We start from the raw sequence: 22,416 nt of genomic DNA, 5'->3' as shown, positions 1-22,416 counted from the left end.
TTCAATCTCTTACAATCACACATAAAATAGGTCACTCTAATACAATAACTGCACATTATTCAAAATTTGGAAAGCCCTGAAAGCATTCACTTCTTTCCAAATGACTTAAAAGGCATGAAGCCACGAATTTCACCGGCCAAACCAGAATCTATCTCCTTAAACCTTTATTATATTCTCTATATTGTTACAACAGTCAGCACACAATCCTGCACGCTCTAGACACAATTAGATCTTAGTCTACTTAAAGATATGATATTGGCACATCCATAACCTCGAGTGTTACAAAAGCATTACTATAACAAGCATCTCCATATTACACACGAGCTGAGACGAAGTGGCAGTAAGCCTACTACAGGGAACCATAACTACATATATACAGAGAAGCGTGGAATCTCGCAACCTGCCCTAAAAGTCAGACCCAGCTGTTTGGAAATGAGAAATCATGAAATCTAAAGGAGATGTCACCAGCTGTATCCCTATGCAGCGCTGCCTCAGATGCATCATCACGTGCTAAATTCTGAGAAAGCTGAATTGGCGGTTGTGGTAGAGGCAAAGGTCGTGGAGCATCTGTAGATTGTTCAATCCCCCTGCTGAGAGATGCCAATGGTTTCTCCCACATGAGCACATGGATCAGAATTGGTTGCAGTGCGTGGCGGTGAAGCGAGAGCTTATGACTAAGTGAAACTGTGTCATAGCAGCGAATGGCTCCAGAAGATGATACCATCCAGGGGAGAACCTTCTCATTTGATACCCTTGAGATCACCAATAGTTTTGATGCCCTTTCTGCTTCTTTGTATAGATATCTGAGCCCTGATCGAATTGAAGCTGCTCCTCGATCATCTTCATCAATCACAGAAGATATGTAGATGAAGCCCTGTACACAAGAGAAAAAAAACTTTTTGCATGATGTATAGATATGATTAAACTATCATTCTTATATGCTGCATGAATTTCATAACACCGCGGAGAAAACATTATTTTGGTCAATATCAAGGTGATATGCAAAGCCCAAACAAATTGAAAGCCCAAAACAGCTCCTCCTTGGGGACCCTCAAGGGGTAAAGGGAAGAGAGCCAATTTAAACAACCCCCCATACACTAACTTAGCCCATGTGGGACTATTGTTTGAAGGCAAATTGCCTTTTCCTCACAACATAGCTAACAATGGGTTCACTATAGCTGATTTCTATACAAATCCATAGATCAAAATCGATGGACAATAAAAAGGCTTTCATACATGCTTGCCAATAGGTGTAGTTTGACCCATCAAAAAATAGGGTGGTTCACAGCATGTCTCTCAGAAAAAGCCGTTGGAGTGGTTAAACTTGACATCTCTACTTAGGTTGTGAATCCTAAAGATGGGTAGTGAAACTCTGATACCAGTTGTTGTATCTAGATGCAAGTCTAGAGAGATGGTGAATAGGTTTACTATATTTTTTCACTAAATTACAGAATATGTAGCGGAAAAATAGAAAAATAAAAGCGAACAACCAAACTAAAAATCAAAGAACACGCGAGATTATTATAGTGGTTCGAAAAACAATCCTACATCAACTTCTTCACTATGACTAGAGCTCACATGAATCACAACTCGATTCAGTAGGCTTACAAAAACCTCACCCTAAAATCTATTCGAAACTAGTCGTCTAACCTAACTCCTCATAGATGAGTAACACCTAGCCCTAGCGAGCCCTAACCCTCAATTATTGCCGGCTTGAGTGAGCCATAAAATAAGATGAAGCACAAACTACCAAAACAATTTAAGCACAAATTGAAATATACATTCCTTTTTCTAAGCAAACCATTCTTTAAAGGATTGAAGCAAAGCTTGATGAAAAAACGGTGATGATATCGAATCCAAGGAAAATTCTCCTTGCTGATACGATCAGAAGATGCTGAGCGCGACCATAAAGAGTTTGATGAGGCTTACGAGGATCACAAAATCAAATCTTTTTCACAAACCCTAGAATAAAGTGTCTCAAAAGCTCTCCTTTTCTCAATACATAGAACCTCTCCAAAATATGATCTCTTTCTATCTTATATAGCCTTTGATAAATAAGAAAAGAGATATTGAAATCATAGTAGAAGTTGGAGATGAAAAGGATTAACAAACACTTGAGATTAAATCACAAAATCTACCAAAAAGCATCATCACCGTCGATGGTCAATCCTGACCATCGATGGACCATCGATGGTCCATTGATGTCCCATTAATGGTTCCCTATAAAGAATCAATGGTTGAAAAACTAGTTTCTAGGATTTATCAATTGTTCAGTGTACAACATTAATTGTGGTGTTAACCATCGATGATTCCCTGACGACTATCGATGGTGTCAAACCTAGTTTCTGAAATTCTTCGATTGTGTACTATAGTCCATCGATTGTTCATAATTATTGAAGGTGTGTCAATGATCATCGATGATATGATGGCGAAAATCAACATAAATATTAATTTTTGCATCTTTTCGCGTTGTATCTTTACCTGTTTATACCTGTAATATATCATCTTAAACAATCATCAATAACAAATGAGTTTGTTATTACTCAAACAAGAGATATTGTACTAACTCTGTTCTAACAAATATTTTAGTATCTTAAACTGTAACTACTACAAGAATAACTAAATCATCTAGGAGCTTGAAGAGAACTAATTGGCTTCCCCTCTTATTTCTAAGATGAAAAAGAAAAAAGATAACACATACAAGAGGTAATTTCTGTCTGTAAGAATAAAATGGTTGAATGTGGTTTTTTCTCAATAATCATTTATGTTCTAGCCTTAATAACTTACAAAACATCAAAGAGATAATAGACCAAAGTACGAGAAAATATTCTCTTAGATCAAAGTATTAGAGACCGATTCCTAGATGATTGAGAAATGGGACCTAAAGTTGACATGAAACTTTAAAATTTATGGAGACTGTTCTCTAATTGCCATTTGACATGTGTATTATATTCAATCTTTCTTGGTTTATAGGTATAATCAAAGACTAAAAAAAGTTTTGAGGTTTTGAAGCATATACGATCAACTGTAATTGAAGGACCGGGAATAAATGTGCAGGAAAAAAACATGACCCGGGACATGCATAGCAGTAAACATAAAAAGATAATGTTAATAAATATATTTCTGATATCAAAATCTAGTACAAATACCTCCTCAGTGCGGCTAACGGCGAAGCCCAGCTTGTTGTCACCTTCCTGCAGTTTAATTTCTATGGCTAGTTCTCCAGCAGCAGGAGTGTACCAAAGCCGAACTCCTCTCACTACTCCTATGTCCACTCCATGGTAGTCTTCAAAGCCATAAAGGCTTGCATTTGCAAGATTTGAAAGGTCAGATAGTGATCCTGTGTACACTGTCGATGTAGCCGTCTCTCCAGATATCTATTGCAATTATTATGTTCAGTTTAACAATCATTGCAAAAAATAAAAAAAAAAATAAAAAAAACCTAATTGCTCATTAGTTCAGACCTACCGGGCACAACAGGACAGACTATTTGAGAAGATCCTAATTTGCTTTACATTTTAGATTTTCATTTTAATCATGCTCTGAACATAATGATCTGTCAAACTAGCCATCCCACCTGAGAATTATCTATCTACCAACAAGCTATATGCATAGGCCTTTTAGGTTTTTCATCAAAGTATGGTTCCCAAGTAATTAAATCAGTTTTCTATTTTTTCGTATAAGTTTTGCACTTTTTGCCAATCATTTCTTAAATTAAGTTTAGGTGTACCACAGGAATTAAACCTAAGAAATCTTGTATTTCATGAAACACATCTATCGACTCCTAGGGGCTTTTTTCATAAACTACAGGCTTAAAGTGGAGTTATTTGCATTCTGTCAGGCAATTTGTTTCTTCTGCAAGTGAAAGAGAAATTTTGAACCAAGTGTCTGTAGTAAGTGTTAACTCTCGGATAAACTATACTATCTGGATCTACAAGCAATTGTCCTCTGCAGAAGCCTTTTGATAAGCTCTTCAGCAGATTAATACCCTAAAGAAATGGGTAGTATTGTTACTGAGGCACATCCTCTTGCAGTTGCATGAGCTGGGTGTATAATCTCCCCTACATTGCCTTTTGGAGAACATCAGAAGAGAAAGATCCATACACTTAAGAAACTCAATCACGTCTGCTTGAAATCATCATGTAGATTTACCTTGGATAGAAGTGCCTCAGTCTGGACATTCATGAACATAATGGGAACTCCAGAGGCCTGGGCTGAAATGAGCCAAGAGTTTGCCCTGGCCAAGGTGTCTTCAAGGGAGTTATAGCTATAGGAAGAAGGATCGGATGCCATAGGAAGGATAAGCATCGAGAGGAAGCTGCTTGAGTTTGGTATAGGAAGTGATTCCTTCATCTTCTTTTCCCAGGGATATGATACATAACCATCCTGGAGATGGGCTTTGCTCAGGGCACGGACAACCCTTGAGCTCCTTGAACCTTTAGACAACAGATTGAAGTATTAGTTAGGGAAAACAGGAGAAAATGTCAAATTTGAAATTGTCATTTGATTTTGTATCTAGTAACAGGATTGCTAACGGCGGTATATTACTATACAAGTGACAAGGATCAACTAGTCAGCTAATTTGTCGTAACTGATTTAGCTCATCCTGCCCCTTGGTTCTAGTACAGTTTCCAATATTGTAAAACCTTGGTAGATAGCTCTTTCATTTTACATATTGCCAAGCAACCTTAGTGGATGGTAGGCGTTCAGATTTAAGGAGATTTTCTTCCCTAAAATCTCCTCATGTATAGTTGATCTGTGTAAGAACCAGTTTAGGCCTTCTGCCATTAAAAAACAAGGCCTGTCATATTTCTAACTTCCTCTACTTTTATGTTCATCACATCTTATAGATTTGGGCTTGCTCTAGCTATAAATTTATTTTAGAGACTGTTCTAGATGACCTCCTCTGCATTTTGTCCTTTGAATTGTGATTAAATAAACTCTTCAAGGCCCCGTTTGGCAAATGATTAAGCTCGAGGGATTAAAGAGAATGATTAATATAGTTAGCTCATTCGATAATCCGAAGGACTAAATTATTAACCTATTATGTAAGTTTTATTTTAGCCATTGTGATCATTTTTAGCGTTTGGGAATAACAAGGATTTTGACTATTTTCTTTATAATTAGAGGGGTTAACTCTTAATCTTTCTAAATAGAAGTATTAGTAAACCTCTCATTTTGAAGGGTTAACTCATTTTAATCCCTCTAGAGGGTTTAGCTTAACCCTTCTATATTTTTTGCGTATGGCAAGTTAATAGAGAGTTAGCTCGCTTTAACCCTTCTGTAGATTTTCTGTGTTTGGCGTGTTAAGAAGGGGTTAAATCTTCTTAACCCCTCGCCTAACCCTTTGCCACACGGCACCTAAGGGTTTTGGCATGGGTTAAGATTTGAATTAGAGTTTGAACAAAAGAAGAACGGTATCAAAATATAGAGTTTTGGTCTGATTAGAAATAGATATAGAACCTGTTAGCTTAAGGAAAAAATTTAGCTTAGCTATCTTACATTGTGTATTAACTTGAATTGATGGAAAGGCGTCAAATGTCAACTTCAAAGAAATAGACTTATTATTACTTTGCTATATGGAGAAGTTATTTGATTGATGAAAAAAGTACAGTGCGTTTCTAAAATTTCAGACTATCTGCGGAAATTGCTATACTCTGGGCCCTTCTTTTGGCATATATTTTACATACACAAATTATCCCAAAGGTTGTGAGCTAGTTTAAGGTTCTAGATAAAATCATTGGCTGAAAAGAAACAAGATTTGAATCCCGCTCTCATCATTTTTATATTGTACTTGCTAGTTGAATGGTTGTTAATTCTTTGTTTTCATCTCTCTACAAAAGTTATATTTTCTTCGCTTTTGGAAAATCATGTATGGAAATTTTAAAAAAAGACATTTAAAAATTAATCATAAAAACTGACCAAGTTACTATATATTTACAAAAAACTACCAACTTTCAGCATGTTAGAAATGCTGGCAAAAAATTGATCACCATTTTAATGTTTGATTTTTCAACAACTCGTTGACTTTGTCAAGTAACTATCTTTCTAATCATAAATTTACTCTAGGTTGTCAACTCCAGATATATTTCCAACTAAATATTCGGTCTAATCACCAGGATGATTGTCAACAGAGGCGAAGGTCATATTGGTGTTCGTGCTCACGAGGAAAACTGTGATCAGGGTCCAGTCAAAATCCTTTTCTCCTTCCAAACCCTCAAATGTTGCTTGAAAAAATTCACATTTGCCGACAGCTTCACAATCACCGTGTAAGAAAACACATCCAACAAGCACATTCGACCTCATCCATTCAATATCCTCGTTCGAGGATTACATTCATCCATGTGTTTGATTGATCGATATTGCATTCGCCATCCATAGATGTCTTGTCCTTCGTCAAAGATGCTTCTGCTAAAGGTCAACTAATACCTTGGTCGTGTTCCTATTTCTAACCTTAGTGTTGATCCTCAATGTTACTATGTCTAAGCTTGAACTGTTGATCCTCAATGATCCATCAGGCTCTTCACATTTACATTCTAGAAACTTTAGTCTTGAAATGACTTGAAAAATATTCCCTAGTGCATAGTATCGCATAACAAGTTTTTCTATCTTTTTTTAATATTCTAAACCACTATTTCCTCTTATGAATTGACTCCCTATTCTTCTACTCTTATGCCACTTTCAAGATACAAGCCCTAATTATCTTACCCTACCAAACTTGTTACAATGGGGCTACACAAACACAGAATGTCTATACACAATGGATAATAGCACGGTACTATGTCAACACAGTGAGATAGAAAACAACAAATAAGAATTTAACGTGGTTCGATCAGTATCACGTACGTCCACAGGCGAGAACAACAGAAAAATTCACTAATCACAAAATAGAAGATTACAAAGAAGATCACTCTTTAACCCATCAGAGAATCATACAAAGAAAGAAAATAACTCTCTTTGTCTCTCTCTTCTCTTGAACTCCCCTCTTTCTTTTTCTATGTCCCGATGCTCTTTCCTCATCCTTCACAACTACATTTCTTATTTGAAAGAGAGAACATGATAGATGGAATAGAGGGGCTAAGATTATCAATAGGTGCACTAGGCTAAGAGAATTGTGAGTCATAAAGTTTGACTTCAGTGGTACAAGTGTACAACAATTTTAGAATTGGTGGCCGCATTTGTTGATCTTATTCAAGTCACTCTCACAAATTTCCACCTTACCTTGAATATGATAATTCTTCTATTCACTCTTGCTGTCTTGCTAGAAGTTCCTTACGGGCTTAACCTCTATTTTGTTGAATTCTAAGCAATGCTCAAACTTGCGAGAAAATACGAGCTTCGTCATCATATAGCTGGATTATCTGCAATATCAAATTTTTTACTCTTAATGACTTTAATTTCTCTAATAAAATGATGTCTGACATCTAGTGTTTAGTTATTTCATGATACATCTGATGCTTTGTCGAATGAATGTCACTCTCACTACAACAAAACACTGTAGTAACACCTTAGTGTAAGCCGAGATCTTTAACCAAACCTCTCAACCAAATGGTTTCTTTCATTGCCATATACTCTGCCTCTGTGGTAGACAAAGTAACCGTCAACTGTAGAGTCACCTTCTAACTAATGACACTACCTGAAAGAGTGAATACATAACATGTAAGTGATTGTCTTTTACCCAAATCGCTCGTATAATCTGAATCAGAATAGCCAAGTATTCTGCAATCTAAATTTGTGTTCTTGCCAAAATATAAAGCAATATTAGCAGATCTTCTTAAATATCTAAGTATCTATTTTACAACCTGCCAATGGACATTTTTCAGGCTTATCCATATATCGACTAACATTGTCTGTATGTGAAATATTTAGATAGGTGCAGACCATAGTGTACATAATACTTCCTACTGTACTGACCTAAGAAACACAAGACATATACTGCTCCTACTCTTTAGTCTGAGATGACAAATCTGCTGAAAGACGAAAATGAGCAACAAGCGGAGTGTTCACAGGCTTGACATCAAACATGCTAAATCTCTCCAAAACTTTGTTGATGTATCCTAAGATAAAAATATCGTCTGTTTCTGTGAATCTCTATCCCCAAAATCTTCTTCGCTGCCCCAAGTCTTTCATCTCAAACTCAAGCTTGAGTTGAGATATCAACTCATTGATTTTTGATATTTATTTAGCTGCAATCAACATATCGTTAACATACAAAAGCAAATATATAAAAGAACCATCATTGAATTTTTTATGATAAACACAACTATCATATATACTCCTAGAGTAACATGCTCAAATATGAAAATATTAAATCTCAGATACCATTATCTCGAAGAATGTTTCAACCCATAAAGAGATTTCTTTAACCTGCACACATGATCTTCTTTACCTTCAACAATAAACCCTTCTAGCTGATGCATAAAGATCTACTCCTCAAGCTCATAATGTAAAAAGGCTATTTTCACATCAAATTGCTCAAGCTCCAAATTATAATGAGTAACCATGATAAGCAACATGTAGATTGAGGTGTATTTTACAACTGTAGCATTTAGCTACCAAGCATGTCTTATATCTTACAAAATCTATATCCGGAGTTCCTTATTTCTTCTTGCAGACCCATTTGCGACCAACGATTGAGTTCCTTATTTCTTCTTGCAGACCCATTTGCGACCAACGATTTTCTGTCTCCTTGGTGCCTTCACTAACTCCTATGTCTGGTTCTTATAAAGAGACTCCATCTCTTCAGTCATCATAACAGTCCAATCTGCAGCCTCATTGCTACTAATAGCCTCCTTAAAGGTAGAAAGCTCTGAAATCTCAATTGATTCTACTATAGTCAAAGCATAAGCAAGCATGTCTGCATAATATTAAGGAGGTCTTGTTTTCCCGATGGTAATATTTTACTGTTGTTCTTGGGTGTATCAGTATTTGAAGTTAAACCTTTTGCACTATCAACTGGTTCAATATAATGGCTCTCAAGTATTCCCTTTGAAGCGGAGTTCTTTAGCTCCACCTGCTTACTAGACTCATTTTTAGTATTTTTGGTATCAATAACAAACTCTTTTCTTGGGTGAAACATAAATTTCTCATCAAAAATAGCATCCCTACTAATAACAAACTTAGGTTGAGATCAGAATACCACAACCTATATCCCTTTATCCCAATAGCATATTCTAGAATATTGCTTTCTTTACTCTAGGTTCAAGCTTACCATCATTAACATGAAAATAAGCAGAGCAACCAAATACTCTTAAATGAGAGTAATGAGCATGGACACTGGAACATACCTCTTTTGTAGTTTTAAAATCAATCGTTACAGAATGAGATCTATTTATCAAATAGCAATATGTATTGACTGCTTCGGCTCAAAAGTCTTAGGACAAATTGGCATTAGAGAGCCATGCACTGAGCTCTCTAAAAGTATTATGTTCATCCTTTTTGCAACTCTATTTTACTGTGGTGTATGTCGAACTGTACGATGACGCACAATACCTTCATATTTGTAGAATTGCTCAAACTCCATGGAACAAAACCCCATCCTATTATCAATTTTAAGGCACTTCACTTTCTTTCATGTTTGCTTCTCAATCATAACCTTTCATTGCTTGAAGAATGCAAACACATCACTCTTATGCTTCAAAAGATGCGCCTAAACTTTTCTGGAATAATAAATAATCAATGTTAGCAGAAAACGAGCTTCACCTTTTAACGGAACCTGAGAAGGACTCCAAATATCTGAATGAATATAATCTAAAGTATCCTTAGTTTTGTGAACACTGATACTAAAGGAGGCTTTATGGTGTTTGCCGAAAACATAATGCTCACAAAAGTCTAGCTTGCTAGTTTTCTAACTACAAGACAGACCTTGTTTGTTCAATATATTTAGTCCTCTCACTCATATACTCTAATAGCACACGCCACAAACATGTAGTATCAGTACCTGAATCCTCTGAAGATGACACTGCTGCAACACCTGTCATTATACTGCCTTCAAGAATATAAATGGCATTTACCTTCTTTTCTTTCATCACAACAAGAGACACTTTACTAACTCTCAAAACTCCACATTCAGCCGAAAACTTAAAACCATCGAAGTCAAGGGTGCCTAAAAAATAAAGTTCTTCTTTAACTTTGATATACGTCGGACATTGCACAATGTTGTAACAATACCATCATGCGTTCTAATCTTAATTGACCCGATACCAACAGTCTTGCAAAGCATATTATTTCCAAACAAGATATTCGCTCCATCAATATACTGATATGTGACAAACTAATCCCTATGAAAATGTATGGTTGGAACAACCTGAATCAAGAACCCACTCATCTTGTGAATGAGTATTAACACTAACTAAAAGAACTACATGTGAACTAAAAGACTCTTCAATTATAGTGGCAATTGAAAATTTCATCTCCTAAGACTTTGACTGAGAAATATCATTTGCTTTGAGTGCTGGAGAATTAAGTTTTATATGCCCAAACTTATGACAGTAATAACATTCAATATTTTTCTTGGACTTGACTTTGATCTAGACATGTTTTTAGATTTACCTCTACCACCAACACCCTTTTCAGGACAATCACAAACGAACAAGCCTTCAGGTTGATCCTCACCTCCTACGATAGACACTTTCCGTCTTATTTTTTTTTGAATGTAAGACTAATTGGTATCCTCCAAAGAATGTGTATCTCTACTATATAATGTGTTATTGACAAAATTTTCAAAGGAGTGAGGCAATGAACATAATGTTAATGTTTGGAGAGAAAAGAGATTATTGGAGAGTTATCCCCTCATTCTATACTTTATTTATAGAGATGGATTAGTTACAAGTTAGTCTCACATGCAATGTGGGACTAAACTAATACTCTCTTCTTCTAACACTCCCTCTCAAGCTGGAGCATATATATCATGCATGCTCAGCTTATCACAAATAAAGTTAACCCGTGTTCGACCAAGTGATTTTGTAAGAATGTCTGCCAACTGATCTACTGTCGATACATGTTTTGTCGTGCTGATTTTATCCTCAAACTTTATACGGACTACATGACAGTCAACTTCAATGTGCTTGGTTCTTTCATGAAACACGGGATTCTTAGCAATGTGAATTGCTGCTTTATTATCGTCAAATAGATCCATGGGATATTTGGAGGGAGACCAATTTCTGTCAATAGATCTCTGATCCAAACCATCTCTAGTATCACATTTGCCATAGCTCTGTATTCTGATTCTGCACTGGATCGAGATACAACATTTTGCTTCTTACTTTTTCATGACACTAGATTTCCTTCAAGAAAGATACAATATTCAGTAGTTAATCTCCTATCAAAAGGACATTCAGCCCAATCTGCATCAGAGAAGCCTGCAACTCTGGTGTGTCCTTGATCCGAGTAGAGAATTCATCGTCCTGGAGCCTTTTTCAAGTACCTCAAAATTCTCATTAAAGCATCCAAGTGAGTACTTCTTGGTGCGGATAAGAACTGACTCACAACACTGACTGCGAATGTGATGTCAGGTCTGGTCACCGTCAGATAATTTAGTTTCCCCACCAATCTTTTATACTGTCAATATCTTCAAGAAGCTCCCCCTGATCTGGTAGTAGTTTTGAGTTCACATCTATTGGAGAATCACTGCTTCTGCATCCTAACATCCCAGTTTCTGAAAGTATATTCAGGACGTACTTTCTTTGTGACAGAAGAATATCATTCGTTGACTTTGCGACTTCAATGCCTAGGAAGTATTTTAGGAAACCAAGATCTTTGGTTTGAAAATGTGTCTGTAAATGCTTCTTCAGACTGTCAATACTAGAAGCATCATCCCCTATAATTATAATGTCATCCACATAGGCAACAAGCATAATTCGTTTCCCATTCTGAAATCGTCAGAAGACAAAATGATCTTTTTGTGCACGACAAAGCCCAAATTCCTGAATAACCGATGCAAAACGTCCAAACTAGGCTCTCAGAGATTGTTTCAGACCATAAAATAATTTCTTCAGCTTACACACCTTTGCATTCTCCCCCTGAGCAACAAAACCTGGTGGTTGCTCCATGTAAACCTTCTTATCTAGAATATCATTAAGAAATGCATTATTGATGTTCAACTGATGAAGTGACCAGTGATTTGTCGCTGCTAATGAGATAAAATCCGAACAGATGTTATTTTTGCCACTTGAGAGAATGTATCTAAGTAATCTAAGCCATACACATGCGAATAGCCTTTAGCAACCAGTCGGGCTTTCAGGCGTGCCAAAGTTCCATCAGGATTCAATTTGACAGTATACACCTACTTGCAGCTGACGGGCCGTTTTTCTTGTGGAAGTGGGACCAAATCCCAAATCTTATTTTGTCGCAAGGCCTTTATTTCATCTTGCATCGCTTGGTTTTAATTTGGAATAGACAGGGCTTCTGACACATTCTTGGGAACCAAATATGAGTCGAGGAAAGTAACAAAAGATCGAAAGGTGAAGGAGAGGCGATCATAAGAGACAAAGTTAGAAATAGGATGTTGAGTACAAGTTTGTGTCCCTTTTCGAAGTGCAATAGGAAGGTCTTCCGCAAAAAGAGGTAAATTTGCACTTACTAATTATGGTTCTTCTGGCGGAGGACGTGGTGTTGAGACCGACGTTAGCTTAGGAGCAGGAGCAGAGCGACGATGATAAACTTGAATTGGGTCGTTAAACCAAGCAGAATCTTTACCAGTAGCGCAAATAGTATTGTCAGTGGATGAACCATCACCGTTAACCAATGACTCTTGTAGAATTAAATAGTCATACTCATTCGATGATAATGGAGTTGGAGTACTAGAATAACCAGGTTTATCTTTAAAGAATGTTACATCAGCAGATAACACAAAACGATTGAGTGATGGACATAAACACTTGTAACCTTTATGTTTTCGGGAGTAGCCAAGAAAAATGTCTTTAATAGACCGATAGTAAAATTTTTGTTTGTTTGGACTGTGATTATGAATAAAACACAGAGAGCTAAAAATCTTTGGAGGAAGGAAAAAAAGATCATCGTTAGGGTATAGAACTTTAAAAGGAATTTTATCTTGTAGAACAGAAGAGTGCATTCAATTAATCAAGTAACATGCTGTTAGGATAGCTTCCCCAAAACTCTTTGGGAACGTGACGATGAAATAATAAGGTTCCAGTAATATCAATGAGATGTCTATTCTTTCGTTCAACAACTCCATTTTGTTGAGTGTAAACACAAGAAGACTGATGGAGAATTCCATGTTATTCAAAGAAACTAGTGAAGTTATCATCTAAATATTCCTTTGCATTTCAAATCGAATTTTTTTTATCGAAGTCTTGAATTGATTGACTATTTCAGAATAAAAGAGTTTAAATATAGAAAATACTTCAGACCTAGACTTGAAAAGATAAATCCAAGTAACACGAGAGTGATAATCCATAAAACTGACAAACTACCGAAATCCCAATTTGAAAGTTATTGGGCACGGCCCCCAGACATCAGAATGAACAAGATCAAATGGCTTTGCAGCTCTCTTATTGACTCGATTAGGATAAGATACACGATGGTGTTTGCCAAGTTGACACAACTCACACTCTAAAGAGGAAAGAGATTTAAACTGGGGTTTTAAAAGCTTGAGAACAGAGAATGAGGGATACCCTAGCTGACAATTGTATTGTAGAGCTGATGAGTTTCCGATACAAGCTAAATGTTTGGCGTCCAAGTCTAGTTTATAATGACCATTCTGCTCATGCCCTGTCCCAATCGTTTTCTCTGTGACCAGATCCTGAAAGACACAATATGTGGGGAAGAATATCACAGTACAGTTTAGTAATTTAGTAATCTTACTAACAAATAAAAAATTATAGGAAAAACTAGGAAGATAGAATACGGAGGAAAAGGAGAGACTAAGTGTAGCCGACACCCTGAACAGGTGTACATGAACCATCAGCTAATATAACTGAATTAGATGTAGGAGAGAAAGAGGACATGATATCTTAATTCCCAGTCATATGATCAGTGGCACCTGTATCTATAATCCAAGTATGAGACAAAGACGATGTAAGTAAAGATAAAGAGATACCTGTACTTTTGAGAGTAGTGGATAAAGAGAATGATGGTTGTGAATTTTGGTACTGCTGGAATAATTAAAATTGCTGAAATCGACGCTGTAGTTCCGCATCCTGAAAGACTGACTGTAGTTGACTTTCACTATCAGATGAGGTGAAGTTGTCCTGAGCGGCCATGTAAGCACCATTGGCCTTCTTCTTTTCCAATTTAGGATAATTATATTTGAGATGTCCTGATTGGTGACAGTAGTTACAAGTCTTTACTGAGTCATCGCTATTAGTATGTCTGCCTTGAGATGGACCTCCACGACCACCTCGTTGACCATCTCGACCCCTAGAACGACAAGTGTGATAACTTCCTCTCCCTTCAAAGTTGCATCTACCTCTTCTAGGACCACCAGTATGACCTCCTCATCCATAACACTGCCAACTCTGAGTGGCAAGCGTAGAGCGATCCGCAGTGGATGTAAGTGGCTGTGCAGGGATAACGTTCTTCAAAAAGTGATAAGTCTCAGCCAAAGAACCAATGGCAAAACTCCCCATGATTTGTAGTCGAGCAGAGGAGTAAATAGAATCTAAGGTACCCACTAAAGCCAAAGAATAGGAGGCTATAATACCATGTTAATGTTTGAAGAGAAAAGAGATTATTAGAGAGTTATCCCCTCATTCTATACTTTATTTATAGAGATGGATTAGTTACAAGTTAGTCTCACAAACAATGTGAGACTAAACTAATACTCTCTTCTTCTAACACATAACAAAATAAGAGCTTAATCTTCTTCATCAATTTTAACATCTTCTTTAAGTCCAAAAGAATAGCGTTAAGTTCATCTAAGTGGTCTTCAATTCGCATACATTCCTTTATACGAAGGGCGAAGAGGTGTTGCTTCATATAATGCTTGTTTATTAGAGATTTTATCATATACAAGCTTTCTAACTTGAGCCATAAACCGGAGGCAGTATCTTCATCGACATCCTCTTGCAGGACTTCGTCAGCCAAAAAGAATTGTATGACACTAGCACCTTCATCTCTAGCTCTTCTTTCTCATCATCGGGCATAGATTCCAGCAACTTGTCCTTTCCGGACAAGACTTTGAACAATTCTAGTTACACTAGGAGAGCCCTCATTTTGACTCTCTACAAACTAGAACTGTTTCTACCGTTGAACTTTTCTATTTTGTATTTAGCAAAAGATATCTTGAAGCCTATTAGGATAACATTGTGGCTCTGATACCCATTTGTTATAAGAGGCTACACAGACATTGAAGATGTCCATACAAAGTGGATAATAACACAACACGATGTAAACACAGTAGAGACAGAGAACAACACATAAGGATTTAACGTGGTTCGGTCAGTATGACCTAGGTCCACGAGCGAGAATAACAGATAAATTCACTAATCATAAAAAAGAAGATTACAAAGGAGATCACTCTCTAACGTCACTAGAGAATCACACAAAGAAAGAAAATAACTCTCTCCGTCTCTCTTCACTCTAACTCCTCTCTTTCCTTTTCTCTGTCCCGAAGCTCTATCCTCATCCTTCACAACTCTTCTTATAGGAATACATTTCTTCAGTGAAAGAGACAACATGATAGATGGAATAGAGGAACTAAGATTATCAATATGTAGGCTAGGCTAACAGAATTGTGAGTTGCAAAGTTTGACTTTAGTGGCGCCGCAATTTTAAAATTGGTGGCCGCATTTGTTGATCTTATTTAAGTCACTCGCATAATACCAATAGAGGTTATTATCCATTCCAAATGATATCTGAAGCTAATGTTTTATATATATAACAATATTTTCAACAAGTGTTTCATGTTATAATTGAGAGGATCGACGAAAGGGTATGGCGAGTTCTGGGAAGGGAGGTGGAATGTATTTTTTAAGGTATTCTCATAGAATCATCGACAATGTTGAGTTATTAGGTACTATCATAGCTTTGTGTCAAAGGTAAAACAAAACTCCAAACTTATGTGGGGGTTGAGAGTTACTTTTATACTATGCACACACAGGTTAACCACCCTATTTATAGGTTGATTCACTCCTAGTCTCCTGGATACATTGTATGGAGGATCACCTTGAGTATTGATAGGAGAGAAGTCAATTTATTTAAACAGTTGTTATGTTAAGAAAGTTATTTAGTTTCTTATGTGATTAGGATTTGGATTAGTGTTTGATTATAAAAGTAGAGAGGAGAGTAAATCAACTCTCTAATCTATCTGATTCTCTCAATTAGTATGGTATTGAGTCAATTTCTTGATCCTAGAGCTCTCTTTCTTCTTTGTCAACCTCGAGGCCGCCAAGGGGGATTTCGCCTATCATCTCTATGCTTCCCCTTTGCGGCTTTGACATCTCAAACAATTTCATTTTAGTCTTCAAATTTGTTAAAAACTTCTATTAAATATTATTTCCTCTTTCCATCCTCACCTGTCCCTGTCCTCATCTTACCTTAGCCGTCATCATCGGGAACTTGTTCTCCTCACCTCTAGAAACTCATATCTCTGTCATCGATTAAGAACCATGTCATTAGCTAGCTGTTCTCGATGTACATGCCCTTATCGTCACGTCAGCCACCCCCAAATTGCCTTCGTCCATGCCACCCTTTGTAACTTGTTGACATCCACAATCACTATCAAACTTCTATAATCCTGAGCTAACATTATCTAGGATTCCAAGAGCACGGGTTAAAAAAAACAAAAGAAGAAAGAAAAGGAAAGAAAAAAAGAAAGGAAAATAAAAGGAAAGAAAAGAAAGAAATAAAGAAAGGAAAAAGAAGGAAAAAAAAAGAAAGGAAAAGAAAATGAAAGAAAAAAGGAAAATAAAAAAGAAGTTTTGAACATACCCCTCAAATCTTTTATATTTATAAAATTACCCCTAAATCTTGGTATTTGCAAATTACTCCCTCACTCACTCATATTGATTTTTTCTACCCCTTCCACTAAACAATTTTAGGTTTTAAACAGGAAATTGTTACGAACCAATTGGAAAATATTGGAAATTTTGACATTGCCTTGTTTAAAAAGCAATATTCTTAAGTTAGAGGGGTAGAAAGATCTAATATGCAAGTTTTGAGGGGTACTTTCGCAAATACCAAGATTTGATGGGTAATTTAGCAAATATTAAAGATTTGAGGGGCATATATGTAAAAACCCCAATTAAAAAAGATTTTGACTAATTTAGGATTTGGGTTTGGGTCTTAGTTTGTGATGATTATAATTAAATTTCATGTTGATATGTTTAGATCAGTGCTATCAAAAGCGCATGCTTCATTATGCCTCATGCACTCTATGGAGTAGCGACGAAGTACTTTGCATCTGAGGTAGTAGTACCTTACCTCGCCTCGTAGGTGCCTTGCGCAATGGGACTTTGTACAGGACGCATGCAAGGCATAACCTCATATACTTTTGTTCTTTAACATTTTAATCGGGTCTTTATACCCAATAACCTATATCTCAAAAAGGAAAAACCCATCAGGCCATTTTAGTACTCTGATTGAGGATCCTAACTAATCTTGATTACTATTTAATTTTGTGTCGATACTTGTCTTCATTTGAGTTTTGATTTGGAAAATTATGAACTTTACTACTATGTTGGGTGTGTTAACATTATAAATTAAGACTTAACTTTGTGATTTGGTAGCAAATACTATTTATCTTGACATACTTTTTAGATGAAAATTCATAAACATGTTCTTTCATGCTTGATTTTCAATCTTGAAAAATTATATATTTGGTGTGTTGCTCGCTTCACTTAGTGTGCGCATCACATTGTGCCTTGGACATGTGGGCGTGTAAAGTTTGCACCTTGCATTGCTCATCGTGCATTGATAACACTAGTTTAGTTTGATTTTTGAAGTCTTTTTGGAATTTATTATGTAGTAGTTGGCTGAGGATGAACGTGAGGGGTCTTGTATTTTGTTTTGCTTGAAGGGAGGTAAGAGGAAGCTAGTTTTTGGCATATTCTAAAATTAGGTAAGGGGAACCTAGTTTTGGAGATTGGTTCGGTGAAGATAGTTTTGTTTGGATTATGTAGAAGATTTTGCCCACGATTGTTCTATTTGTCTAATTTAGACAATGGTTTAGTGAATATTATTCCGTTTGTTTTGTAGATTGATTTGGTGAAGGTTGTTTTGGTGGTTTATTTTGGAGATTGGTTCCATGAAGATTGGTTCGTTGGTCCATTTTGGAGATCAGTTCATTGAAAATTACTTTCATACTTTATTTAGGAGATCAATTAGGCTCATTCAGATTGGTTCAGGTGAAGATCATCGTGTTAGTTTAATTAGTAGATTATTGAAGAGGATCATTGCTTTGATGAATTCCAAGAAGAACTATTTCTTTGGTGAATCATTGCAGATAATTATTTGCATCGTAGATACGTAGAGAAGATTAGTTGATTTGAAGATTTTTTAAGTGGAAGATAAAAGGATTACAACAAATATAAAGATGAAGGTAACACATAAAATTTTGATTCTTTGAGTTTGCTACAAATTAGAGAGCATGCATTTTATTTGTAACAAGGTGGACATGTATGACATGAATGCTCCAACTTGAGGTGAAGTTTTATGAGAGGACTTAGTTTATTTAGAAACTGGTTATATTTAGAACGTTATTTAGTTTCTTGCGTAACATGACTTGGATTACTCTTCAATTAGGAAAAAAATGTGTTTAGCTCCCAAATTGAGAACCCTGTGTGACTAAGCTCCTTGCTTTTCTGGGCATAAGACTAGACCCTAAACTTAAAGTTTTCATGTGTTTAGTGCGTCATCAACCTATATTTTTCTCTCATCCCCAAGATACCAGTTCATCTTCTTCATCCTTTCCTCCATTCTCCTCTTCTGCTCTTTCTCCACTCCACCTCTCTTCTCTCTTCTCTGTTTCAACTCCACCCTTTTCTCTACTCCTCTACCCTACCTCCATCCTCATACATCCGTTTTCCTCTCTCTTCCGCGCCCATTCTCCTGCCTCATTTTCACTCACCCAAACTTCATTTTCATCCATCCTCTCTCATCCATCTAAACTCTATCTCCGTCCTTCTTCCTCTGCCCCCTCATTCCACTCACTCTTCTCCTCTATATCGTCTCCACTCCCCCCCTTCCCTCTGCCCCTTCCTCTTCTGTTCCACTTCCACCTCCGCTCTCCTCCTTTTTCATATTAATCTCCATCTCCACCTTCTCCTTTTCCATATTCATCTACATCTTCACCTTCCTTGTCGGTATATCTCTTAAAGGTCATCTCCTTCCACAATTGCCATCGTTCCTATAGTTAAAGTTAGCATCTAAGCTTTGCACTTATTTACACTTAAAATCTAGTTAGGGATTAACAAATATATATATTAACTATATGAATTAGATATTAAGTTTAATAGATAAATGTTAACTATATAACTTAGGTGTATATTTAGCATCTATTCCTTAAGGTTATTATGTGGCTTGAATCATTAACATGTAAAGTTTAAAATTAGCATCTATTCTATAGAAGTAACATGTATCATCAAAGATTAACTATGTAAATTATTAGCATCTTCCCTCAAAAGTTAACGTGTATCATCTACGATTAAAATGCGCATTTCTAAAATTAATTTTAAAAACCTTAGACGTTAACTTTAAATATTAATAGTTAACTTTGGCATAACTTTAGGAAATGAATGTTTCAGCAAAAAAAACAGCTTTTGAGAAATAGAATGACGGATGTGGAAGGAGAAAGAAGAGATGGAGATGGAGATGGGGAAGGAGAAGAGACGAGGGTGAAAGTGGATGAAAGAGGATGGAGAGAGGAGATTGGAGGAAACTGGAGTTGATATAGAGGAGAGAGGAAGGTGAGTGGAAGTAAGGGCAAAGAAGGAGGGACGAGGATGAGTTGAGATGAAGGAGAAAGCAAGAAGGATAATGACGCTCGGTGAAAAGAAGACGAGGATGGAGGATGAGCATAGGAGAGAGCAGGGTGGATGTGGGAGGGCGGAAATGGGATAGAGGAGAGAGAGGATGGTAGAGGCAAGAAAGAAAAGAGTGGAGCGAGGGGGGGAAGGGCCACCGAGGGGGGCGGGGGGGTGGAAGGAGAGGAATAAAAAAGATGGAGGAGATTTTGGGATGAGAGAAAAATATGGGTTAAAGATGCTTAAACACATAAAAACTTTAATTTCGGGGTCTAGTCACTGACACAGAAAAATGAGGGGTTTAGCCACATTTGCTTATTAAATTTGGAGCATAAACACATTTTTCCTTTCTATTATATATAAAAGTACAGAAGAGTTGAACTAATTCTCTCTAATATCTCTAAGTTTCTCAGTTAACATATATAAATAGTGGTACATCTGTACAACAAGATACACAAGAAAAATACAACAATCATTCTACAAATTCTCTGCTCTTCTTGTGCGATTCATTCATGGTATTGAAGCCAAAATTCTAATGGGATTCTTTGCCTACATTCTCCTTTTCTCTCTCAATGTCATTATTTACGTCTTCAATTTCCTCTTAATCTTCACTTAAGTCTTCTATTCTCTCCACAATTTCTTCTTCTATATTTTCTTCTCTAACATTAATATTCCGCTCCATGGTAATAATAATCTTATTGGAAAATAAGGTTTGTCTTATTGGAAAATAAGGTTTAAACAATTTTTCTATGCATATCAATTTGCTCGGTCATGTAGAAAGAAAGAGCACTTGCTGCAGTATAGTTTACCTTCCTCCAACTACAGGCAGAGGCTTCCAATCTAGCATAAAAACTGTCGATAGCTCATTGGTCCGTGATCAACTTCCATTAGGTTGGACTCTCAGACTTCCTGATGATGTCATTATTCCCCAGCTAACTGAAATTGATACTTCTCATGATGTCTGGACTTAAAGACTCTTGAGCACTATTGCTCGCAGTAAAATCGAGCCCAAGTGATGTCGTTGCGCACCCAAGTTCGCCAACTTACAAAAGGCTCTTTCTCTCTATGGAAAAATATCTCAGTCGTTCAAAGATGATTGTTGCTCACATAGCTAGTATTGGTCATCCTCTTTCTAGTGACGAGATTCTCTCTCATCTACTTATGGCCTTAGTCTGGGTTATGCGCAATTTCACATAGCACTTATTGCCTCCAACGACATAGACTATTAAGTCTCTTCATCGTGTGCTTTGACACGATATCTCCTTGATACTTGATCTTATGTTTTTGATAATCGACAACAACTCCAATGACGTTTCTCACTAACTTTCACCATTAAGCTGCATCAACATCTTTCGGATCTCGACCACATGCACCAATGATGCCAAATGGTAGACAATTTTCTCAGTCATCACAACTCTACTTTGAAAATAAAAACAATCGTGTAAATCGAGGGAACAAATGTCAAGTTTGGAATCAATTTGGTCAATCTGCTCTTGTCTGCCTAATCAATACAATACAATAAAATACACAATAACATACAATAATCATTCTACTAATTCTCTTATCTTCTTGCTATTATTTCACCAGTTGTTCAGGGTCTCTAGCGGCTAATTGTTCTCAATATTGTCATTTAGTTGCCCGCTTATTGTGCTTAACCATAACAAAGCAAACTCTTTATTAGTTAGTCAATATTCAAAGTCAGTTTAAGCAAGACCTTAACCAACCCCATTCTCACGCTTCTTAGGGTTCATCATTATCTTAAGTCCTCTTCATGGCAAGAGTTTTTTTTCTTCAAGTAGTTTGTTAAAAACTTATTGTGATTTTGACTGGATTGTGTGTCATATGACAAGGAGATCAAATCACTGGATCATGTGTCATATGACAAGGAGATCGACCACTAGCTATTCAACCATGTTGAGATATTCTCCAATATAATCAAAGAAGCAAACCACTATTCAAGATCGCTCTATCAAAGAAGAGTATTGAGCCATGTCCAAAACCACTAGCAAATTACTTTGACCGACTCATCTTGTTCACCTTCAAGTTCCTCATCCACAACTCATGATGTTGTATTGTGACAACTAGGCTATGTCAAATATTGCTGCAAATCAAGTATTTCATGAATGAACCAAACGCATTGAATTTGGTTGTTGCTTCATTTGTGAACGCATAGGGTCCAAGGCACTTTCATTTAGGCACTTTCAATTTGTGAAATAATCAAGTTTTTTATGTTGATACTCTATGTTGGGCATGACAAATCATCATGCTTCAACTTGTGGGGAAAGAGGGGAAGGATAGCGTAATTTGAGAAGATTAATTACAGGATTCACAATAATTCTAGGAACGGAAGTATTGAGAGCGATTGGAGGATTGATTCTAGGCTAAAGAGTATACTTGTGTGGGCTAAAGAATTGCACAAGTGGTTTGTACTATATATGGTTGTCCTAACCCTTTGTTCTTTGATTATCGGATCTTGATTTATTTCCCAATCAAG

The 22,416-nt window shown here is 36.5% G+C and overlaps 1 protein-coding gene across 1 annotated transcript in view; it reads right to left on the bottom strand.

The window, feature by feature from the left end:
• The window catches only part of LOC109843768, a 24,167-nt gene continuing 1,751 nt past the window's right edge, over window positions 1–22,416 (bottom strand). Inside the window, exons 2-4 of the mRNA XM_020412723.1 lie at window positions 4,153–4,436; window positions 3,150–3,377; window positions 1–874 (exon numbers count right to left, since the gene is read on the bottom strand). Of these exons, the coding sequence (XP_020268312.1) occupies window positions 413–874; window positions 3,150–3,377; window positions 4,153–4,436 (974 nt within the window). The 3' untranslated portion in view covers window positions 1–412. The remainder of the gene's footprint in view (window positions 875–3,149; window positions 3,378–4,152; window positions 4,437–22,416) is intronic.

The sequence above is a fragment of the Asparagus officinalis genome, chromosome 5 (assembly GCF_001876935.1).
Source record: "Asparagus officinalis chromosome 5, Aspof.V1, whole genome shotgun sequence".
In the NCBI taxonomy this organism is placed as follows: domain Eukaryota; kingdom Viridiplantae; phylum Streptophyta; class Magnoliopsida; order Asparagales; family Asparagaceae; genus Asparagus; species Asparagus officinalis.
Note: the sequence above shows the minus strand (reverse complement) of the source record. Positions and strands in the feature narration are given on the sequence as shown.